At 38.0% G+C, this 22,811-nt stretch overlaps 1 protein-coding gene across 1 annotated transcript in view; it reads left to right on the top strand.

Annotated features, from left to right (window-relative positions):
* CTTNBP2 (cortactin binding protein 2) overlaps nucleotides 1–22,811 on the top strand; it is a 206,203-nt gene that overhangs the window by 94,030 nt on the left and 89,362 nt on the right. Inside the window, 3 exon segments of the mRNA XM_090287406.1 lie at nucleotides 1,547–3,203; nucleotides 9,286–9,489; nucleotides 21,055–21,154. Coding sequence (XP_090143532.1) covers nucleotides 1,547–3,203; nucleotides 9,286–9,489; nucleotides 21,055–21,154 — 1,961 coding nt within the window.

The following is a 22,811-nucleotide window of genomic DNA, read 5'->3' as shown; positions in this document are numbered from 1 at the left end:
AATAATGCAAGAACAAAGATACAAATGAATTATGGGAGAGTTATAATATAGTTTTCTACATAAATATTTGAGATTAGTTGAGTTTATCTTGTGTTGGAAGTCTGTCTTCAATTTGATTCTGAAGTGTAAGATGAAAGTTACCATTTCAAAAATAAAGTTTGATGACCCATATTGAAGAAATTCGATGGCCAAGCTGTGTGATGTGGTGAGAAAAGCTAGAGACAAGTAGAACCTTGAGTAAGTTTCATGATTCTGACACTGAGTAACTGGATGACGTTAGGCAAATAACAAGTTGGCCTGTAGTTACTTGTTTTGTAAAATGAAGGTAGCCCTCAGAATTCTGCAAGACATCTGTGGGAGGTAAATTATGAAACTCATATTTTAAAAATAAGCTGAAAACTGATATACTTTCTTCTCTTTCCTGAATTACTCTAAGGATAGGAGGTGCTAATACATGCTATATTTCAAATTTTCTTGTTCTAATTTTGTCTATGCCTTCCACAGGAACCTATTATTTGATGCATTTAGAAAAGTTAAATGTGCTTTAACTACAAATAAGTTAAATTTCCTGCGTTACTCAGATGAATAAAACATGCATATATAAATATAGTATATGATGGCACTATTATTCTCCAAATCTTACCTAATCTACTTATAAAGTCACCCCCCAAATTTTATATAGTAGAGTAGAGGATATGTGAACAAACAAAGGACTCTAATTTTTCTTGGAGAATTATCTGTATTCCTGATCACTTACTTATAAGACCCATTGCACTGCTATTCAACTACTTTTTCAAAACAGGAAGCACCCAAAGTAAATGAATAATATGCCAGACTTCTTTCTGGGCCATGAGCCAGTCTCTTCTTTTGGTCATTGCCTAGTGCAAGAGCGCCCTACATGAAGATGTATGGCGGCATTCTAGGCAGTGAGAACAGCAAGGTCAAAGACTGAGGCAAGACCATATTAAAGAATGTTCAAGTCACTCAAGAGAAGCCATTGTAGTGGGAACTAAGTGTGCAAGTGAGACTGAAGTAAAATGAGGTCAGAAATTGGATTCACTGACATTGACTATAGTTCTAATAAGATATTTCTTAGGCTCTTTATAATTTTCAAAGAACTTTCATATATAATTTTATATGATCTCTGCTGCAACCCCTCATGAGAAGCTTGAAGTTAAAAAAAAATGCTAAGTAATACTATTAGAAAATATAGGAGCTTAGAATATAACTGAAGTCTGCTGTTTACTGAACTCTGCTGTGATTTGAAGCATGAGATTACTATTTTCTATAGTTAACTTTAGTTGATCTAAGAAAATTATATATTAGTGTAACTTAGATGTTTCTCATAAAGTCATTTACATCTATTTTCTCATTTTAATGAGTCTAAAAACAGTATCTTTCATATTATAGCACATTTTGAAAATGTGGTATTTTGGCTAACCCACCATGTAATTGTAAGAAAATTAACAAAACTTCAAAAGAAACACTTGTTTCGCTAAAAGAATTCTCTGCATATTAATAGAGCTGTCCTGTGAATTTCTTTCAGCTGGAGATGGAAAAGCTTCATCTACAAACCCTTGAGCAAGAGCACAAGAAGCTGACCTCTCGTCTGGAGGAAGAGCGTGGCAAGAACAAGCACGTTGTCCTGATGCTGGTGAAGGAGTGCAAACAGCTCTCAAGCAAAGTAATAGAGGAGGCCCAGAAGCTAGAGGAAGTAATGGCTAAACTGGATGAGGAAAAGAAAAAGACCAGTGCATTAGAAGAGGAACTCTTCGCTGAAAAACGAAGAAGCACCGAAATGGAAGCTCAGATGGAAAAACAGCTCTCTGAGTTTGATACTGAACGGGAACAGCTTCGTGCCAAGCTGCACCGAGAAGAAGCACACACCGCTGACCTCAAAGAGGAAATAGACAAGATGAAGAAGATGATTGAGCAACTGAAAAGGGGAAATGACAGCAAACCAAGCCTTTCTCTTCCCCGGAAGACAAAAGATAGGCGTTTGGCTTCCATATCTGTGGGAACAGAAGGACCTATGACAAGATCCATTGCTTGCCAGACAGACCTAGTGACTGAAGGCACTGACCATGTGAAGAAGTTGCCTTTGACTGTGCCCATAAAGCCTTCCACAGGGAACACCCTAGTTTCTGCAAATGCAAAAGGGAATGTGTGCACCGATGCCACCTTGGTCAGACCAGGTATTGACAGGCAGGCTTCCCATGGTGACTTGATTGGGTCTTCTCTGCCCACTGTTCCACCTCCAAGTGCAAACAGAATTGAAGAAAATGGATCCAGCACTGGCTCAACACCAGATTTAACAAGTTGCACACCCCCACTTCCCAATAACGCTGCCCGTCCCACCATGCAAACACCAAACACAGCTCCCCAGAGTTACTCACAAGCTCCACCTGTGCACAGTTTACATTCACCATGTGCCAATGCGTCTCTGCATTCAGGTCTAAATGTGCGGATCCAAGCAGCTAGGTTTAGATTCCAGGGCAATGTTAATGACCCAGACCAAAATGGAAATACTACTCAAAGTCCTCCATCAAGAGATGTCTCTCCTACAAGCCGTGACAACCTAGTGGCCAAACAACTGGCTCGGAATACTGTGACCCAAGCATTGTCAAGATTTACAAGCCCTCAAGCAGGAGCACCCCCAAGGCCTGGAGTGCCCCCCACAGGGGATGTTGGCACTTACCCTCCAGTAGGTCGGACCAGCGTAAAGACTCCTGGTGTAGCACGAGTTGACAGAGGAAACCCTCCTCCTATCCCTCCAAAAAAGCCAGGGCTCTCCCAAGCTCCTTCTCCACCCCACCCCCAATTCAAGGTTATCATGGATAGCAGCAGGGCCTCCAGTGCTGGGGCCAAAGTGGATAACAAAACTGTGGCTTCCCTTCCTTCCAGTTTACCCCAAGGGAACAGGGTCATAAATGAGGAGAACCTCCCTAAATCATCCTCCCCTCAGCTTCCACCAAAACCATCCATAGATTTAACTGTGGCACCAGCAGGCTGTGCCGTTTCAGCCCTGGCCACATCTCAGGTGGGTGCCTGGACTGCTGAAACCCCTGGACTGAACCAACCTGCATGTTCAGAACATTCCCTTGTCATTCCCACCACCATTGCCTTTTGCTCTTCCATAAACCCTGTTAGTGCCTCATCCTGTAGAACAGGTGCCTCAGAATGTCTCCTGGTAACAGCATCAGGTAAAGGGATTGTACTATTATACCCTTTTTAAGAATGTGGCCTGTCCTCTCACTTGCCTTAATTTCTTTCACATAGCCCTGAAACTATTTTTTAATTTTATACTTTTAAATATATATTTCTTTCCTCTCTTTTTTTCAAGGCTCCAGGGTATGGTGATTCATCTTGCTTTATGAGTTGCAGTTTTGTTATGCTACATGCTTTCTTTTCTTTTTCTCTTTTTAATAACCCCAAATAGTGGTTTGAAGCACATGGAGATCAATAATATAGATAATGAAAGTATTTGCATGGGAACAAAGACTTCCTTTTTATTAAATATTTATCTCTCAAGACTTCAGTACATGTGTTCAGTTCTACCCCTTCTGAGATGACATAAAAGTAATCTCTTCAAGTAGTTATGAACACTAAATCCTACTTGGATTATCAAATTGATTAGGTTTGTTCTATAACTGGTATGTTCTAAGTTTTAATATCAGTTTGGTTTTAACATTTTTTTAACCTCAAAAACTGAGTTTGTATATTTATCAATCTCTTTTAAGTGTAGTTTATTTCAGAAGTCATTTACTCTTATTCAGAGCTGTCTTCCAATACTTGAGCACAGGTGGTTAGCATATGGCCTATGTTAGAAAAGGTGTCCATTGCAGATGTGCCTTACATAGTCAAAGAATCTGGGACTATTAAACAAAGAAGTTGATAAAGATCTGGATTTTTACCCTTCATTATAAAGTACTAGAGGTAGCATTTTTTTTAATTGACATGACTGGATTAGCTCTTCAGAGTGGGATCTTAGTGGTTAGCAGAGACTATTTGTTCTGATGAGAGGGAATTTAAGAATTAAAGGAAGATTTGAGTAGTGTTTTATTTAAAATTTAGGGAGAAGAGTAGGAATAAGAAAAACAGGTAGCTGGGAATTATCAGGTAATGAGAGCAGTACACCGGGACTTATTTATCCAATTATAAACTGTCTTCTTGAAATTAAGTTCCTTTAGAGGCTATCTTTATATTTTCAGGGGCAAAATTGGAAACAGCAGGGACTTTGATGTTAGTCATATCTGTGTTGGAATCAGGGCTTTGCCGTTTACAGCTGTGTGTTATGGGTGCGTTTTCTTGAACTGAGCAAGTTTTCTCATTGGAACTTATGCTACTAATGTGGGGAAGGTGACACTTCAGAGGATTTAATATAGCATGTACAAAGAGGGTAGTATTTGATGTAGAGCAGCATGAGTAATGAATGAATAGAGGTGATATTGCTACTTCAATGATATCGTTTCTAAAAGCATTTTTGAAAATTTGCTTTAGAATTGAATTCAGTATTACTTTCTTTATCTCTTTACAGGCATTTGGATTTTATATACATGTATATAAAATCCAAATTGCTATTACTGAGCTAGATGGCTTCTCCTGGCCTGAAACAATGTTGGCTGTTTCCCACAAGTTAAATCCACCTGCAAAGAAGGAATTTTTGCTATAATTCAGGAGAATCAGAGAACATGCTATATATGGTTGTAAGGCAGTCAGCAAAACAGATTTCCAAAAATGTTCATGGCAGTGGGGTATTATTGACATAAATGCACAAACTGTAAAACAGAAGACACTTCCTGGGATGTATAAATTTTTTCAGTTTATAAAAAATACAAAACTGTCTTTATGTTGTACCTTGATGCTTGCCAGTACTTGTTTTGGTCATTACTGTGCTCCAGGGTTCAGTAGAAAAGCTTTAAAACCAGAATTCGTGACAGATGAACATTTTGCCAGCAGGGGTGGGCAAAGGTAGGTTTATAGTTGTAAGTACATGAAACACCTTACTCTTGTGTTATTACTTATTAATTATTGTATTATTTTCCATACAAACAACTGTAAACCTGCATAGGGTACAGCAGAATTTTGGATAAAGGAGCCAGCTGAAAAATGCCCTTGGCTTTGTATCTTTAGTGTTAGAGAATAAATAGTAGAACCAAAGAAATAACAGCCACTGAAATATATGTGAAACTGGTTCCTTATTTTCTATTCTCTGATTTTGTAATTTACCCAGAATACTTTGGGAACTGCAGGATTACCTTTGATGGGATAATAGGTTTCTATTTCATTTGGTTAGAAGCTGTGGTTTATTAGTTGAAATGGAGGCATTGGAGGTTATTACTTATTCAGCAAGTGTTTACTGAACATGTATTCAGGGAATGGAAATATTATTATTACATAATGGAAGTGTATAACTCCACCATGGGTGTAGGTCAACCTGAACTTTCTAAATGAGATACAGGGTTTTGATTCTCCTTTCCATTTAGATTGCCCCTACTTTTGCTGCCCTGCCCATTGCAATTAGGAGGTGCCAGAGCTCCCTCCATCCTGCTTCTTAACCCATTTGTGCCTGGGTGAGTTTGTGCTTCTGCAGAAAAGATCATTGCAGGCTATTACCCTTCTAAACAGCCACCAATGCCATTGTAGTTGGTAAGAGCAGGGAATGGGGACAAAGGACATCTGCCAAATACATAGTGGATGTCTGTTTCAGTTTCAGTGATGCAAAGAGCACTAGACCAAGTATAAAAAGGCACTTAGTCCATTTCTGTCCCTGTCTAGTTATCATCCTAAAGAGCAAATTCTCTCTGAACCATTAGTTTTCCCATCTAAAAATGAAAGCATTGAACCAAAAAGTAATAATAATTCCAAACCAAAAAGACTTTTGAAACTTGCCTGTTGAATTTTCATACAGCTCACTACCTTCTCCCTCCTTGTAAAACCACTAGATCTCATGATCTTTCAGACTCTAAAGTTATTTCTATGGAACTTATTTTTATGATACAAAATTATGATTAATAAATCTTCACTGAAAAGATCACGATGATAAAAGATAGCATTTCAATGAATTATGTTGTAAATTACTCTATTAGAAGTTTTATGGCCAAATGTTAAGTTCTTAAATAACATTTTAAATTATAAATAAATTAGGTTTTCTTGTTCTTCCTGAACTTCTCAGAAGAACACATTTTAATAATTAGATGAATAGAAGCCTAAACCAGATATCAACCCAGGCAGCTGAGTTTCCATACCCTTGGACGTTTTTTTTTTTTTTTTTAATTTCACACATTTAATTTATTTTCATTCAGACCTTTTTTCCTTATTTAAACATACATTTTAAAAATTATTTTCCTCCATGTATGATTAGCTTAAAGGCTAAATCAGAAAGCGGGATTGATCTGAGCTATGATATTAACCCTCTCCACGCTCTGAAGCTGATGCCAGAAGCTGTTCTCAGCTCTTCCTACTGCCATGGCATGTGCTCTCTGTCCCCTTCGTCACTGCATGTTCTGTGAGATGCTCACCTTTACTGATGCTTGCCCATGACACTGCAAAGCTAAAGACATTTTTCTAACATCATTAAAGTAGTTGTATGACTGCAGATCTGTTCTATCTTTACTTAAGCATTACTTAAAATGTCAACTAAATATTATCTTTTTTGTCATTGTTGGCAGTTTCAAATGAGTTAATAAATTCTCATGGTAAGGTTTTATTTGTATTGTATTTATAGGAGGATTTATTACAATAACTTAAGTTTGTGCTAGAGAAAATTGGAAAAGATAGTGCAGATACAAAATTTACTTAAACTTTAACAATTATTCTCTGTAAATCATTTAATACTGTGTTGCAAATCTCTAAGAAAATAAGAAAATTAATATGTATTTTTCTGCAGTTCTGTGTAATAGAGAAGTATAAGACTCTTGAGCGGTCTAAGGATTAAGACAATTTTTGAATAAAATTTTATCTTTCAGGTAGCTTTTCATTAAAATAGGGTTTCTCAGGAAATTATATCAATAGTTGACTATTTCCATATAAAACAGTTAAATATAGTTACATTTAAATTGTCTTACAAAGCTTAGAATTGTATAGAAGAAATGGAAACAAAACTCAAATAATAGGAAACCACTTAATAAACACCCGTTGACATATTTTTTCTTAATCTTCACCTGATGATATGTTTTTATTGATTTTAGAGAAAGGAAAGGGGTATGATGGAAACATGGATTGGTTGCCTCCATACACACCCCAACTGGGCATCAAACCCACCAGCTATGTATGTGCCCTCACCAGGGATCAAATCAGACCTGCAACCTTTTGATGTATGGAGATGATGCTCCAAACAACTGAGCCACCCTGCTAGGACCATATCCTTAAAGGGATATCAGTAACAAAGAATCCTTGGATGAGATAGAGGGCAATAGAGGGAGGGAGGGAGAGAGGAAGGGAAAGAGAGAGACCGAGAAAGTGAGGGAAGAAAAGAAAGAAGGGAGGGAGGGAGAGAGGAAGGGAAAGAGAGAGACCGAGAAAGTGAGGGAAGAAAAGAAAGAAGGGAGGGAGGGAGAAACAGAATGTGAGTCACATTCCCTCTGGTTCTACAGAGAACTACAGTACAATGCCTTCATATTGCCATTGTGTTTGCTTTGCAGTCAAGGTTTTGTACCTTGATGTTTACAGACTTTCTGTTTATCATCCATTTCTGATAAGTACTGATTTAATTTTTGTGGGTTTGTTTTTGTTTGTTTTAATACAAAAGGTAAAATGTACCAGAGAGGAGCCTTCTTGTAAGTATGAAGTAAAAATACTACTTTTGTAAGAGGAGGTAATGAATATCAGTGGGAAAATATCACAAAGTTTGGATAAATATTTAATTTTATGGCCATTTGAATTCTGTATGTCATTGCAATCTAATAGGGTAAAAGCAATAAATTATTTTGGACCCAAATAAATTGATTATGAAGCTATATTATGCAGCTTTTAATAAGCAGTTCTAGCTTCATTTGTATTAACTGCTTTATTAAAAAGATTTTTTAAAATACTGAGAAATCCTTTGATATGTACTCTTAATATTTATTAAATAATTTAAGGCCAATAATTAAGATTCAGTTATAAGAATTGAATATTACACACATAGCAATGTAATACCCAAATACCTAGAGTGTGCAGAGAATATAAAACACCTATGTAGGATATGTTGCGACATGGAATGTTATCAGGTATATGCAGAAACTATACTCTGAGGGATGACAATATGCACACACACCTTTATCTAGGCAGCAGCATTGTTTAGAGGTATTTGAGGCTCTATGAGAAAGAAAATAAAATGATGTTGTTTGAAAGTTAGTTGTATTTAAGTTTAAAATACACAAAATAACTATATGTCACATTAAATAAATATTTTTACGTTCCTGTTTTTACAGCTTTTTGATAAAGGAAGAATTCAGAAAATTTTCCATGCTATATGCAGCCGACTTTACACACTTAACAGATTCTCTTATAAACTTGCTAAATACTGATGATAAATATCCAACTATAATAACTCTTTATGATTTTTGTTAAATCTCTATGTACAGTGTCCTTTTCTGTTGACTGATTAAAAATGCCTGGAACATATATTATAAAAGATGGCTAAATGATATAGTCTTCACAATTGCAATGATTATTTGTGCTGGTATATTTTAGATCCAATTATATATGTAATGCTTCTGTTACTTGATACTGAATAGTAGTTTTCTATTGGTTTTAATCTCAAATAAGGAAATTCAAGGAGTGTAAGTAAATTCCTTAATAGTATATGGTCCATCACAACGGTTTATGTAAAATTTAAGTACCTTGGAAACATTGTCAAAAATGGAAAATCTCTATTTTTTACAATTATTTCTAATACTTAAAAGTATCGGTTTGCTTTTTTATATTGATATTGAAATTGAGAAAATCTGTACATAATTTTAAAATTCAAGTTTGCTTTGAAAGCTTAAAGATGAATTTGAACTTTCAGAGTGAGACGGCCATCTTAGTTTCCTAACCAGTCCCTGCTTTAACCCTTACCTGTGCAAGACTGATGTCTAAAATTAATTTGTCACCATGTATGTTAATTAGCAGATACCAGATTGAAATAGCAGTACAGATTTGTGCTGAGTAACTATTAACAGATTGATAATGTTAGAAATTACATAATCCTCTAAGAATACATGTTCATGTGTCTGTGTGTATGTAATTCATAAAGGAGTGGGTAATGTCTGTCCCTTGCCCTTGCTCCTACTCTCTAACTAGGGTCACTTTAACCCACAGGCTGGTCACCCTCCCTAACCCCTTTGCTAATGAGTGGTGGTCCTGCCCCCCTGGCTGGCAGGCCCACCCTTCTTCAGCAAGCTGCCGCCCAGGGAAATGTCACTTTATTATCAATGCTGCTTAATGAAGAAGGACTGGACATTAATTACTCCTGTGAAGATGGCCATTCTGCCTTGTATTCTGCTGCTAAGAATGGACATACAGGTAAAGATAGTGATAATATTACCTCATCATACTAATGCCTGCTTGCAAAAGGATGGAGAATCAGAAGCATTTGTAACACTGTCATGAGCAAAAGGTTCATTTTGATTTCAGTTTTTTCTTACAGGCAGCAGTGAATAATTTTTTTTTCACGATTTAAAGATTTTTGTAAACATTTTAAAAAACCCATATCATGAAGTTTTATAAGAACGTAAAATGTTTGGCAGCTAGAAAAAAAGCAATCTTTGTTTTATGCACAATGAAATGTATTGTGTATTTAGAAATTTTAGGTCTGGTAATAACCCACATTTTAGAATAAAGGCCTCCATCTGTGACCACTTTGGTCAGGACAAAACAGCCCTAATTTGTCTGTTAGAAATACCTGATATTTGTGAAAGTCAAAGCACCTAAACTTTAGTGCATGCTACCCAGAGGGAGAGTTATAGTAGTTAGGGAAGGTCATGGGTCCGAAATTGTTCTGTAGTTGAAACAATTTATAGTTATTTGGAAATTGTTTTAGAAGCTAAGAAGTTGTACAGCTGTAAATGATATATTGATGAAGTCTCGGAATTATTTTCCTTAAAATACAAATCCTGTAGTCAAAATACTAAAACATAACGTAGTGGGGAAAAAAAGATAATTTGACTGAAAATGCTAAGTCAGATATAATTGCCTATGGAAGCCATATAATTGCCGATTAATTCAGATAATGTGGCTTCCTTGGAAGTCTTCAGAATTTTACTGTGTTGAGGTGAATTAAATAGAAGGTTCTTTTTTTTTAAATGTATTTTATTGATTATATTATTACAATAGTTCCAATGTTCTCCCCTTTACTCCCCTCCACCCAGCATCTCCCTCCCCCAGCAATCCCCCCGCAAGTCCATACCCATGGTTCGTAAAAAATAACTATCCTTCCCTCTCAGATATTAAGACCCTTTGTAATCTTGTAGAGGACAATGGGCGAAGGTCTCAAGCTCCTCTAGCTGCTTAAAGCTGGACATGGTCGTTGTTCTACCTACCCTTGGGTCCAGAAATCCCTAATAATAGTGGGGGTGTGGAGGGGAGGGTGGGCTTCCCACATGGGGAAGGATCGTGCAGATTCCAGGTCAGTTGGCTTCTCTGGAAAATGGCGTGCTTGGTTTAACAGGCTGGCATCCTTGTTGTGTTCTGGGGGCAACAGATTTGGCAAAAAGGGTTAAAAGACATCATTCAATTCATAACTACTAGATGACAAAAGGAAGGGATTAATTTTTCAATGTTTCACATTAGGGGGAAAAAAAAGAAAAAAAGGGCTTCTTTGGAGGAAGGTGTGGTAGGCACATCTCACCTGTCCAAAACCCCTTTGTCAATTATACTTAGTTTGGGCTGAGGGAAATAGTTTAGGTTTCCCCCCTCTCAGACCTTTGGGTCCTTTCTGTTCAAGCCATTAGGATAGAAAAGAGAAACCAGTTTTAAAGTGAAGCCCACAGACCACCCCATTCTTCACCAACCCAGCCATTTAGTTCAGCCAAACCGTTGAGTCTCAGGAGGCAGCGCTGCAGAGAGGATTAAGTGAGGCTTATACGTACAGACAATCACTCAGGTAATGTGGTCATAGGCTTATGCCCTTTGAAAACAGAAAACACATGTTAATTTATGTAACATAACCCACAAACAAATCTCTAAATCTGTAAGACTTATTGGGAAGACATCCAGTTGCAAGGCACTTGACATTCTACTTGTCTGCAACTTGAATATCTTTGATGATATCACAGACATGGTTTAATTTTCAAGTGAAACCATATTTTAAGTGAAAAGAAACTTTTAAGATGGTTAACTGCACTACTTTATAGTCTACCACTGATCATTGTGATTTTCCTTGAATAATGATTTTTCTCCCTAAGATTACCCTTCTTGTCTTTAAAGGGACTACATTAAGTACATTTTAAATTTACCCTGTTCATTTGCATAAGCACAACAAGAGCAGCAAATGATCACTTATGATCTTTAGATCTGCTTTGCTGGAACTTACCCAAGGAACATTTAGGGTGACCCTCAGTCTGCTCTTCAGGGCACAGAAGCTGGGCCACATACCTGGCATTCATCCTTGCCTGTACACACCTGTCCTTTCCAAGTCTTTCTGGTTTTCCATTGTGCCTTAAGGTCCCTTCTAGCCATCTTTCAGGAAAACAACCTTTGTTCCTTCCCTGGAAAGATTGCTGTGGACCGCACAACCAACCATGGTACCAGGCCTTTTATCTTGCGGGCTTTTATTTCCTTTGAAAGTCATTCCCAGTTCCTCAGGGCTTTTTGGTAACAACCTGAGCCCAAGAATATCTCCTTTAGGCTTGACATTCCAGTCAAAGACTTGGTCAAAAAAAAAAAGAAGAAAAGGAACCTCTATTAACAACTGGTCTTATTAGTTCTATGCAAAGAAACTTATGTCATTACTTACTTGTTTAGAATGCCAAACTCTGAAGGGATCAGATAGGGAGAAAAATATACAACGTGAAGGAAAATCTTTGTCATAGTATTCACTGAACTGGCGTTTCCATTCTTCATATTTTCATTTTTCCCCCACTAAAAAAAAAATTTTTTTTTCCATTACTGTTGTCTCTCTTTTTCCCCCCTCTTGCTTACCTGCACCCTGCCCCTTCCTTCCCCCACATTCAGTCCCCACTCAGTTGCCCATGTCCGTGGGTCATTTATACATGTTCTTTGACTTGACACTTCCCCTTCTTACCCCCTTCTCTCCCTCCCACCTCCACCCTTGTTACTGTTAGTCTACTTCTTGTTTACATAGCTCTGGTTCAATTTTGCTGATTTGTTTGTGTTGTTCATTAGTTTCCTGTAATAGGTGACAGCATAAGGTATTTTTCTTTCATTGCCTGGCTTATTTCGTTAAGCATGATTCTCTCTAGTTCCATCCATGTTGTTGCAAATGGTAGAAGTTCCTTCTTTCTTTCTGCTACATAGTACTCCATTGTGTAAATGTACCACAGTTTTTTGATCCACTCATCTACAGATGGGCATTTAGGTTGTTTCCAGCACTTGGCTATTGTAAATAGTGCTGCTATGAACATAGGGGTGCATAGGTTATTTTGAATTGGTGTTTCAGGATTTTTAATATATTAATCCTAGCAATGGAATTGCTGGTTCAAAAGGCAGTTCCATTTTTAGTTTTTTGAGGAAATTCCAAACTCTTTTCTATAGTGGCTGCACCAGTCTGCATTCGCACCAGCAATGCACCAGGGTTCTCATTTCTCCGCATCCTCTCCAGCACAAGTTGTTTGTTGATTTGTTCATGATGGCCATTCTGACTTCTGAGTTGGTATCTCATTGTGGTTTTTATTTGCATCTCTCTGATGGCTAGTGATGTTGAGCATACTTTCATATGTCTATGGGCCCTCTGTATGTCCTGTTTGGGGAAGTGTTTGTTCAGGTCCTTTGCCCATTTTTGAATTGGGTTGTCTGTCTTCTTGGTGTTGAGTCATATGAGTTCTTTATATATTTTGGAGATCAATCCCTTGTCTGAGATGTCATTGGCGAATATATTTTCCCATATGGTTGGTTTCCTTTTCATCTTGCTGATGTTTTCTTTAGCTGAGCAGAAACTTTTTAGTTTGATGTAGTCCCATTTGTTTATTCTTTCCTTTATTTCCCTTGCCTTAGGAGATATATCAGTGAAAATGTTGCTACGTGGGATATCTGAAATTTTTCTGCCTATTTTTTCCTCTAGGACTTTTATGGTATCATGGCTTACATTTAAGTCTTTGATCTATTTTGAGTTTATTGTGGTGTATGGTGTAAGTTGGTGGTCTAGTTTCATTTTTTTGCATGTCCCTGTCTAGTTCTCCCAACACCATTTGTTGAAGAGGCTCTTTTCACTCCATTTGATGTTCTTTCCCCCTTTGTCAAATATTAGTTGACCATATGAAACTGGGTTTATTTATGGGCTCTCAATTCTGTTCCATTGATCTATATGTCTGTTCTTATGCCAGTACCAGACTGTTTTGATTACCATGGCCTTTTAGTATAGTTTGATATCAGGTATTGTGATTCCTCCTACTGTGTTCTTCCTCAAAATTGCTGTGGCTATTCGGGCTCTTTTGTGGTTCCATATAAATTTTTGAAGTATTTGTTCTAGGTCTGTGAAATATGTTGCTGGTATTTTAATAGGGATTGCATTGAATCTATAAATTGCTTTGGGTAGTATGGACATTTTAATGATGTTGATTCTTCCTATCCATGAGCATGGTATATGCTTCCATTTATTTGTTTCTTCTTTAATTTCTTTCTTCAGTGTTATGTAGTTTTCTCAGTATAGGTGTTTTACCTCCTTGGTTTAGTTTATACCTAGGTATTTTATTTTTCTTGTTGCTATGGTAAATGGGATTTTTCTTTCAGTTTCTATCTCTGAGTTTTTATTGTTGGTGTATAAAAATGCCTTCAGTTTCTTAATATTGACTTTGTATCCTGCTATTTTGCCAAATTCACTTATTAGGTCGAGTAGTTTTTTTGTGGAGTCTATAGGGTTTCCTATGTACACTATCATGTCATCTGCAAATAATGACAGTTTTACTTCCTCTTTTCCAATTTGAATGCCTTTTATTTCTTTTTCTTGTCTGATTGCTGTGGCTAGAACTTCCAACACTATGTTGAATAGGAGTGGAGAGAGCGGACAACCTTGTCTTGTTCCTGTTCTCAGGGGGAATGCTCTCAGTTTTTGTCCATTGAGTATGATGTTGACTTCAGGTTTCTCATATATGGCCTTTATTATGTTGAGGTATGCTCCCTCTATTCTCATTCTGCTGAGAGTTTTTATCATAAATGGGTGTTGTACTTTATCAAATGCTTTTTCTGCATCTATTGATATGATCATGTGGTTTTTGTCTTTCATTTTGTTTATGTGATGTATTACATTTATTGATTTGTGAATATTAAACCATCCTTGCATCCCTGGGATGAATCCCACTTGATCGTGGTGTATGATCTTTCTAATGTGTTGCTGGATCCGGTTTGCCAATATTTTGTTGAGGATTTTAGCATCTATGTTCATCAGTGATATTGGCCTGTAGTTTTCTTTCTTTGTTGTGTCTTGACCTGGTTTTGTAATTAGGGTAATACTGGCTTCATAGAACGGGTTTGGGAGTCTTCCCTCTTCTTGTATCTTTAGAAATAGTCTGAGAAGGATAGGAGTTAGTTCTTTCCTTAATGTTTTGTAGAATTCACTTGTGAAGCCATCCGGTCCAGGGCTTTTGTGTGCTGGAAGTTTTTTGATTACTGCTTCAATTTCACTAGCTGTTATTTGTCTATTCAGACTTTCTGCTTCTTCTTCATTCAGTTTGGGAAGACTATAGGTTTCCAGGAATTTGTCCATTTCCTTTAGGTTGTCAAATTTCTTGCCATACAGTTGTTTGTAATAATTTCTTACAATCCTTTGTATTTCTGTTTTATCAGTTGTGATTTTTCCTCTTTCGTTTCTGATTTTATTTATTTGGGTCCTCTCTCTTTTTTTTCTTGATGAGCTGGTTAAAGGCTTGTCAATTCTGTTTATCTTTTCAAAGAACCAGCTCCTACTTTTGTTGATTTTTTGAATTGTTAGTTTAGTCTCTATGTCATTTAATTGTGCTCTGATCTTGATGATTTCCTTTCTTCTACTTGATCTGGGCTTTGCTTGTTGTTCTTCCTCTATTTCTTGTAGCTGTAGGGTTAGATTTTTTATTAGAGATTCTTCTAGCTTCTTTAGGTAGGCCTGTATTGCTATGAACTTTCCTCTCAGGACTGCTTTCGCTGTATCCCATAGGTTTTGGGTTGTTGTGTGTTCATTATCATTGGTTTCCAGGAACTTTTTGATTTCTTCCTTGATTTCATTGTTAACCATTCATTATTTAAGAGCATGTTATTCATTCTCCAATAGTTTGAATGTTTTTGAGTTTTTTTCCTTGAGGTTGATTTCCAATTTTAAGCTATTATTATCTGAGAAGATGCTTGATATAATTTCAGTTTTCTTGAATTTGTTGAGGCTTGTTTTGTGTCCTACCATGTGGTCTATCTTTGAAAGTGTTCCATGTGCACTTGAGAAGTATGTATATTTTGCTTCTTTGGGATGAAAACTTCTATATATATCGACTTAGTCCATTTGATCTAGAGTGTTGTTAAGTGCCTCAATACATTTGGTGTTTCTTTGCTTCGAATATCTGTCCATTATTGACAATGGGGTGTTAAAGTCCCCTATTATCAGTGTGTTTCTGTCTATATCTTTCTTGGAGTCTTTCAAAATTTTCCTTATATATTTGGGTGCTCCTAAGTTGGGTGCATATATATTTATAAGGGTTATATCTTCTTGATGGATTTTTCCCTTAAGTATTATGAAATGCCCTTCGTCTTTTTTTCTGGCCTTTGTTGTGAAATCTGTTTTGTCTGATTTAAGTATTGCTACCCCAGCTTTTTTTTCATGTCCATTTGCTTGAAATACTTTTTTCCATCCCTTTACTTTCAGTCTGTGTAGATCTTTTGTTCTAAGGTGGGTGTCTTGTAGACAGCATATATGTGGGCCATTCTTTCTAATCCATTCAGCTACCCTATGTCTTTTAACTGGAGCATTTAATCCATTTACATTGAAGGTTATTACTGATAAGTATTTATTCATTGTCATTTTTCCCCTTTGTACTTGTGTTCTTCTCTGTCTCTCTCTGTTTCTTTATCTTCTTAGAGCAGACCCTTTAGCATCTCTTGCATTGCTGGTTTGGTGGAGATGTATTCTTTTAGCCTTCTTTTGTCTTGGAAGCTTCTTATTTCACCTTCCATTTTGAATGAGAGCTTTGCTGGGTAGAGTATTTTTGGTTGTAGGCCTTTGTTTTACATTGCTTGGAATATTTTTTGCCATTCCCTTCTGGCTTGTAGTGTTTCTGCTGAGAAATCTGATGATAGCCTTATTGGAGCTCCCTTGTATGTTATTAGTTGTTTCTCTCTTGCTGCTTTTAGGATTCTCTCTTTGTCTTTGAATGTTGGCATTTTAATTATGATGTGTCTTGAAGTGGGCCTGTTGGGGTTCATCTTCATTGGGACCCTCTGTGCTTCCTGGACTTGCGTGACTCTTTCTCTCCTCATGTTAGGCAAGTTTTCTGTCATTAGTTTTTCAAGGAGGTTTTCTATCCCTTGCTCTTCTTCTGCTCCTTCTGCAATTCCTATGATACGGATATTATTACGTTTCATATTGTCCTGCAGCTGTCTTAGAACCTCTTCAGTCTTTTTTTGTTGCACTGTCTGTGAGTTTTTGTGTATGTTGTCTTCCAGCTCGCTGATCCGATCTTCTGCTTCCTCTAGCCTGGTTGTAATTCCTTCTACTGTGTTCTTCAATTCAGAGATCGTATTCTTCATTTCCTCCTGGCTCTTATTGATAGACTCTATGTCCTTTTTCATGCTCGTGTAATTCTCTGTAAGTTCCTTGTACTTTTTCTGGAGTTCCTTGTAGTTTCCCTGGAGTTCTTTGTAGTTTTCGCTGAGCTCATTCAGCTTCTTCATAATCCATGTTTTGAATTCTGTATCTGATATTTTGCTCCCCTCTATTTCATTTAGCACTCTTTCTGGGGATTGTACCTTTCCTTTCGATGGGGGGTTGTTTCTCCGTCTCCCCATTTTTGTGATTCCTATTGTTTGTTGGCTCTTCTTAGAATGATCTGCACTTCATGGATCTGCCTCTGGTAGCATCAGAGCATTACCAGACTGGCCCTAGATAGCCTATTGAAGACTTCCAGGGATCTACTGCCTTTGTCTGTTCTTTAGTTGTTAATCTACTCAATCTGTGATTAGCCCGCAGGATTAAGGACCGTAGGTGTGGCAGCTTAATTCCTGTAGGCAGGGCTTTTATTTCCCCTTAGTCTGATGCCACTTGGAGGGGAATGGTCTGTCTGCTGTACTGGGGCTGAGTCAGCACTGGCTGGTCCTGGGAGGAGGTTAGTGTAGCTTCCACTTACTCCTCCGCCATCTTGGATTTCCGTCTGTGTTGTCCTTGATGTTATTTCTGTAATCTGTCTGGTTGTATTTCAGCTACTGTTTGGTGGGTCTTTTTCTCTGGTTAGTTGATTGAGAGTCACTCTCCCCACCTTGTCTTGAGATCTTTTGTGGAGGTGCTGCTAAAACATAATCACACAACCCAGACAAGAAACCCACACCCTCCAATGTCTCCCCCACCTACAATCTCACTATAGGTTGCAAATGAGCCCGTATTAATATACTTGTGGAGATATTGGGGCTCTTATTTCGTAGGAGAAACAAATAGGAGTTGTTTTAAATGAAGTAAGGTTAATTTTTGAGCTGGAAGTTGATAGAGTAATAATATTAGCACTTGGGATCAAGGTTATGTAAGACAGCAATTAACATTTACACTGTATGTTTTAAAAGGAGTAGAGGGTTACAGTGTGGAATTAGAAATTGGAAGTGTATAGTATTAGGATTATATAATTGGTATATGCTATATGTTTAGCGTGGGAGGAAAGATAGACACAACAGACATCCAGGCAGACAGCCAGCCAGAAACTGAAGCAGAGGGCTGAGGAGGTTAGAAGGTAGGAAACAGATTGAGAAAGAATTTTTCAAGAATAAAAATACAGAGTAGAAAATAGCAAGACAGGAAGGGAGAGAGGAAAGAGAGAGAGGAAGTAGAGAAGAGAAGGGTAGGAGAGAGAACAAAAGAGGAAGGGGAGGGAGATGAGGGGGGACTGGATTAAATTTTTTTAAATATATATATTATAAAAAATAAGGAGATTAAAACATGATATAAAATTGCAAGATAGAGAGAAAGAGGGAATATAGAGAAAGCAATAAGAGATGGGAAAGCAAGAGGGTGGGGGAGGGAAAGAACACGGAGGAGGGAAGGAAATCAAGAGGAAGAGGAGATATTAGGGAGGGAAAGATTGAAATTGAAGAGTTGATAAAAGATAGGATGAAGGAGAGAAATACAAGAGGGAGAGAAAGAAGTGAGGGGATGGGGTGGAAAGAGAAGGGTTAAGGGGAGGGTGAAGGGGGAGAGGAATAGATTAGGATTAAAATTTAAATATTAAAAGATTAGAATATAAAGTGGATTGGGGAGAGAAAGAAAGAGAGAGAGAATTATTTATAGGGAGAGAAGGAAAATAAGGGCAAGGGAGGAAATAAAAACGAATGTAGACTGAAGGGGGACAAAATAAAGAAAGAAATTTAATAAAATTGAAAGTGCTTAGCGCAGAGAAAGGAGAGAGAGAAAGGAAACGGAGGGAGAATGAGGATAAGGGTGAAGGAAGGGGATTAGAAGAAGGGAATAGGAAGGAAAGGAAGAGAACTTAAAATTAAAAAATTAACAAAGAATAGGATGAAGGGGAGACATGCTAAGGGGAGAGAAGGGAGGGAAGAGGAGGGGAGAAAAGGAGAGAGAATAAGAAAGGACGAGAAGGGCAGTTAGAGAGAGAGTGAGAAATAAAAGAATGAGAGGATTTTAACTCAATTCAACTTTTAGGCACAGTCTCTGGGTATTTTTGGTTTGTTTGTTTTTTGTTTTTCCTTCCTGAGTCCGCCCTTATTCAAAATTCCATGGATTTCAAATCTTTTCTGGTTGGTTGGTTGGCTGTGGGAGGGTCCTGCTTCATTCTGGGATTGCTATTCTTTTATTCGTGGGCCTACCTCTGCTCTGCTGTGAGCTGTGTTTAGTTGTCCCCTCCTGTGGCACCATCAGCCCTCCTCAGGCTTGTCCAGCTACTCCTTCCCACTGTTGGTCCAGCCTGTGCCTGCCAGCAATCCCCGCCCTGCCTCCAGTCGTGACTCTATTCCCAGGCTACAGCTTCTGCTCTCTTCCCTGTCTATATGCCTGCGCACCCTACCTCTCTCCCTGTCTCAAGACTGTCCCTTTGTTCTGCAGGACTCTGGCACAGTTGGTCAAAGCGCTGGGCCCAGTGGCACTTTCCTGCCCAGGACCTCTCCCCTAGTCTGGAGCTCTGCAGCGGCTTTCCCACGTGGGCTCTTCTCCTTGCCCCAAAACTGTCTATTTCGAGCTACAGCTTCTGCTGGCTTCCCTGTCTACAGGCCTGCGCACTCTATCTCTCTTCCCGCCCCAGCACCGTCCCTTTGTTCTGCAGGATTCTAGTGTGGTGGGTCAGCGCAGTGCTCTCCTACCCAGGAGCTCTCCGCCAGTCCGGAGCTCCGCAGCAGCCTTTCCCTGCGGGCCCTTCTCCCCACCCTAAAACCGTCTCCACTCCAGAATCACTGCCTCCACTCTCTTCCCTACTTACATGCCCTGCGCACCCTATTTCCCTCCTATCCCCAAACCTGCCTTTTGTTCTGTGGGATTCTAGCGGAATTGCTCAAAGCGCTGTGGGCATGCACTGTTCTCTTGCTCAGGAGCTCTCCCCAGTCCGGAGTTCCGCAGCAGCTTTTCTGTGTGGCCAGTCTCCTTGCCCCCAAACTGTCCCTTTGTTCTGTAGGGCCCTACCGCAAGTGCTGCACGTGCCAGGAATGCTGAGCTTTCGGTAGGAGGTTGCAGCTGAGGAGGTTTCTCTCTAGACTCAGATCACAGTTTCTCCCAGTCCTGGTTGTTCACTGTTCTCTCACTCCTCTGGCTTTTTCAGCCAAATCCTCTCCCTAACTCCCTACAAGAATTCACTTATCGGTGTGCCCCTAGCAGGGGGAGCCTCCAAGCAGCTCTCTGCTAGTGAGCTCTCAGGCTTGGTACTGCAGATGCACAGGGTCCCGGAATGACTCAGCCTGCAGTGTGTGGTAAACCCCTCCACCCCCCTCCACGCTGCTCCCACGCTCTCCTCCCTGTTCACGCTATCGGAGATCCACACTCACTCAGTCACTCCTCTCCGCATTCGTTTCTGGAGTCTCTCCTTAACAGGAGTGAGCTGAGAACACTGCCCCTACTCCGCCGCCATTTTCCCCTCTAAATAGAAGGTTCTACTGAGCTAAGAAAGTAGCTCATTATTTTAAAAGTAATTTGGAATTCACATTTACTTTGAAAGCACTATGGGAATTTTTCTTTAATATAGGGAAATTTAGTGAATTACAAGAGATATATAAGATCTAGGTGGTGCTATTTATGCCCGAGTCAGGTGACTTAGTATGGGTTAACCTTTACCCTTATTCATGGAATTAAGTGTAGGATGACCATGACACAGAAGCATTTTAAAAATTAAATAAAACAAAGTAAGAGTTTACTAAATATAAAGAATGCTATTTCAATATAGTAAATGGACTTAGTTCTCCATCCAATAACATTATTTTCTGGAGGAGTCTGGTAGAAAAATCTGCAAAGGGTTTTCTGACACATGACACAGTTCTCTCATTCATCAGCAACACGTCCCAAAGCACCAAAAGAAAATAAAGATTACGTCTTAGTTCAGGGGAGTTTGGGGTATTACAATCTTCAAGAAAAGAATCTGCTTTCACTGTAAATAGTCTGTGGAGTCTCACATTTGCCATGATAGAATTAATTATCAGGTGAACTGTGCATGGGAGAGCTCCTTTAGGTTTAGTATCTGTCTACAGCTTGTATAGAATTTGGCTCATCAGAACTCTAAATGAGGAATTAAAGTGGCTTTTTATTGAAATCCGTAGACTGTGTGAGATTGCTGCTGAATGCAGAAGCCCATGTCAATGCTGCTGATAAAAATGGCTTCACACCCTTGTGTGCTGCAGCTTCTCAGGGACATTTCAAGTAAGCGATGCTTTTCTTATTTTCTTATGAAAATAGGCTCTTTATAATTTGTACACATATTTTTGTTTTGGCTGAATGTGTAAACCAATGCTTAAAATATATTGTCAAATAAAGATACTAAATATTTTTGAGGATTTAAACACAAATTAGGATCCTGAAACTGCTTTTAGGAATTGATAAAAGCTGTGTATGAGGGAAGTGAAGAAGAGAAATATGCAGTGTCCAAACCTCACGTGAATGAACCTGATTCTGAAGAAGATGGTCTTGTCGTACGATAGCAACATATATGCAGTAATTTAATGGGCTGTTAGACTTTGTTCTTCGCTCTTTTCCACCACCCCAACACAAGAAGCTTTCTTACTGACAGTGGCATTACAAGTACAACACAGGACTATATTATTTGTAACAATCTTAATTTACTAGTAGCAATTTATTCAGTATTAAATCTCAATTATTTACCTTGATTTATCATTTAAAAAAAAAATGGAGTGAAACTTTACATACTGAAAGTAATGAGAGCACAAACTCAAAAGAACCTATGAATTAAAATATACATAACTTTAGCAATGGCTCCTTTAGTAGCTTACTAAGGCAATTGAACATAGTAATAATTTTTTAATCGTGTCATATTTTACTAAAATAGAATGTAGCTAAGTTGTTTTCTCTGCCTGTGCTAAAACAGCAGGTTGCAGGGATTGCACACTATTTTGAACTTTTTACATCATTATCCTGATAGAAATGTTCTTTAACAACTTTCAGAATTCTTAAAATATGGGTTTTAAGGTTCAAACTGATTTATTTAAAAAAGTAAAGAGATTAAGCAAAACAAAGAATAAGAAAAACCCAAAAATCTCATAGATAACAGTATGGTCATTAGTGGAGGGAAATGGGGGTGACGGGGGAGGTAAGTGAGGGTAAAGGGAGGATAAATGGTGATGGAAAGAGACATGACTCAGGGTGGTGAATGCCATACAATATACAGGTGGTGTATTATAGAATTATACCCCTTAAACCTATATAATTTTATTAACCAGTGTAACCCCAATAAATTCAATTTAAATTATAAATGGAAAAATTTCAAAATTCAAAATGCATCCTTAAAGTATACATTATTTTTTTCTGCATGTCATCACCCTGAGGTATTATTGAAGACCATAGATTTTGCTCTTACTTTTTGCATGTCTTGAGTTCTCCAAGAGGATTTCTTCTGAGCTGTACTTTTACCTTTACTATCACCAGGCAATCTGTAGGGTCACTTGCTCGGACAGAATAGAGGCGTGGATATCTTTACAAAAAGGAAGAATGCTGGGGGTTGATTAATTTAATCTGTGTGATATATACACACATACCAATATGTAACTTATTTTTTCAGATGTATATATAAACAAATGTTAAGGGAATTCATAAGAAAACATGCACCCTAAGTAAAAAGAAAAAGAAAAAGAAAAAAGATGATGTGAATTGCTTCTTAATTTGATTATGATTTAGTTCTCTTTTATAAGTTTATTTTCTCTGATTTTATAAACTCAAGATTTTAGTATTTAGCTCATTAGTAAGTGAAACTACATCTTGAATTTACTTCATTTCTTACTGTCTTGATTCTCAGGGCAATGATTTCCTGCTTAGCTGTGTCTTTTTTCTCTGTAAACTATACCCC

This window comes from Furipterus horrens, unplaced genomic scaffold (assembly GCF_987537825.1).
Source record: "Furipterus horrens unplaced genomic scaffold, mFurHor1.1.pri manual_scaffold_9, whole genome shotgun sequence".
Taxonomy (NCBI): Eukaryota; Metazoa; Chordata; class Mammalia; order Chiroptera; family Furipteridae; genus Furipterus; species Furipterus horrens.
Note: the sequence above shows the minus strand (reverse complement) of the source record. Positions and strands in the feature narration are given on the sequence as shown.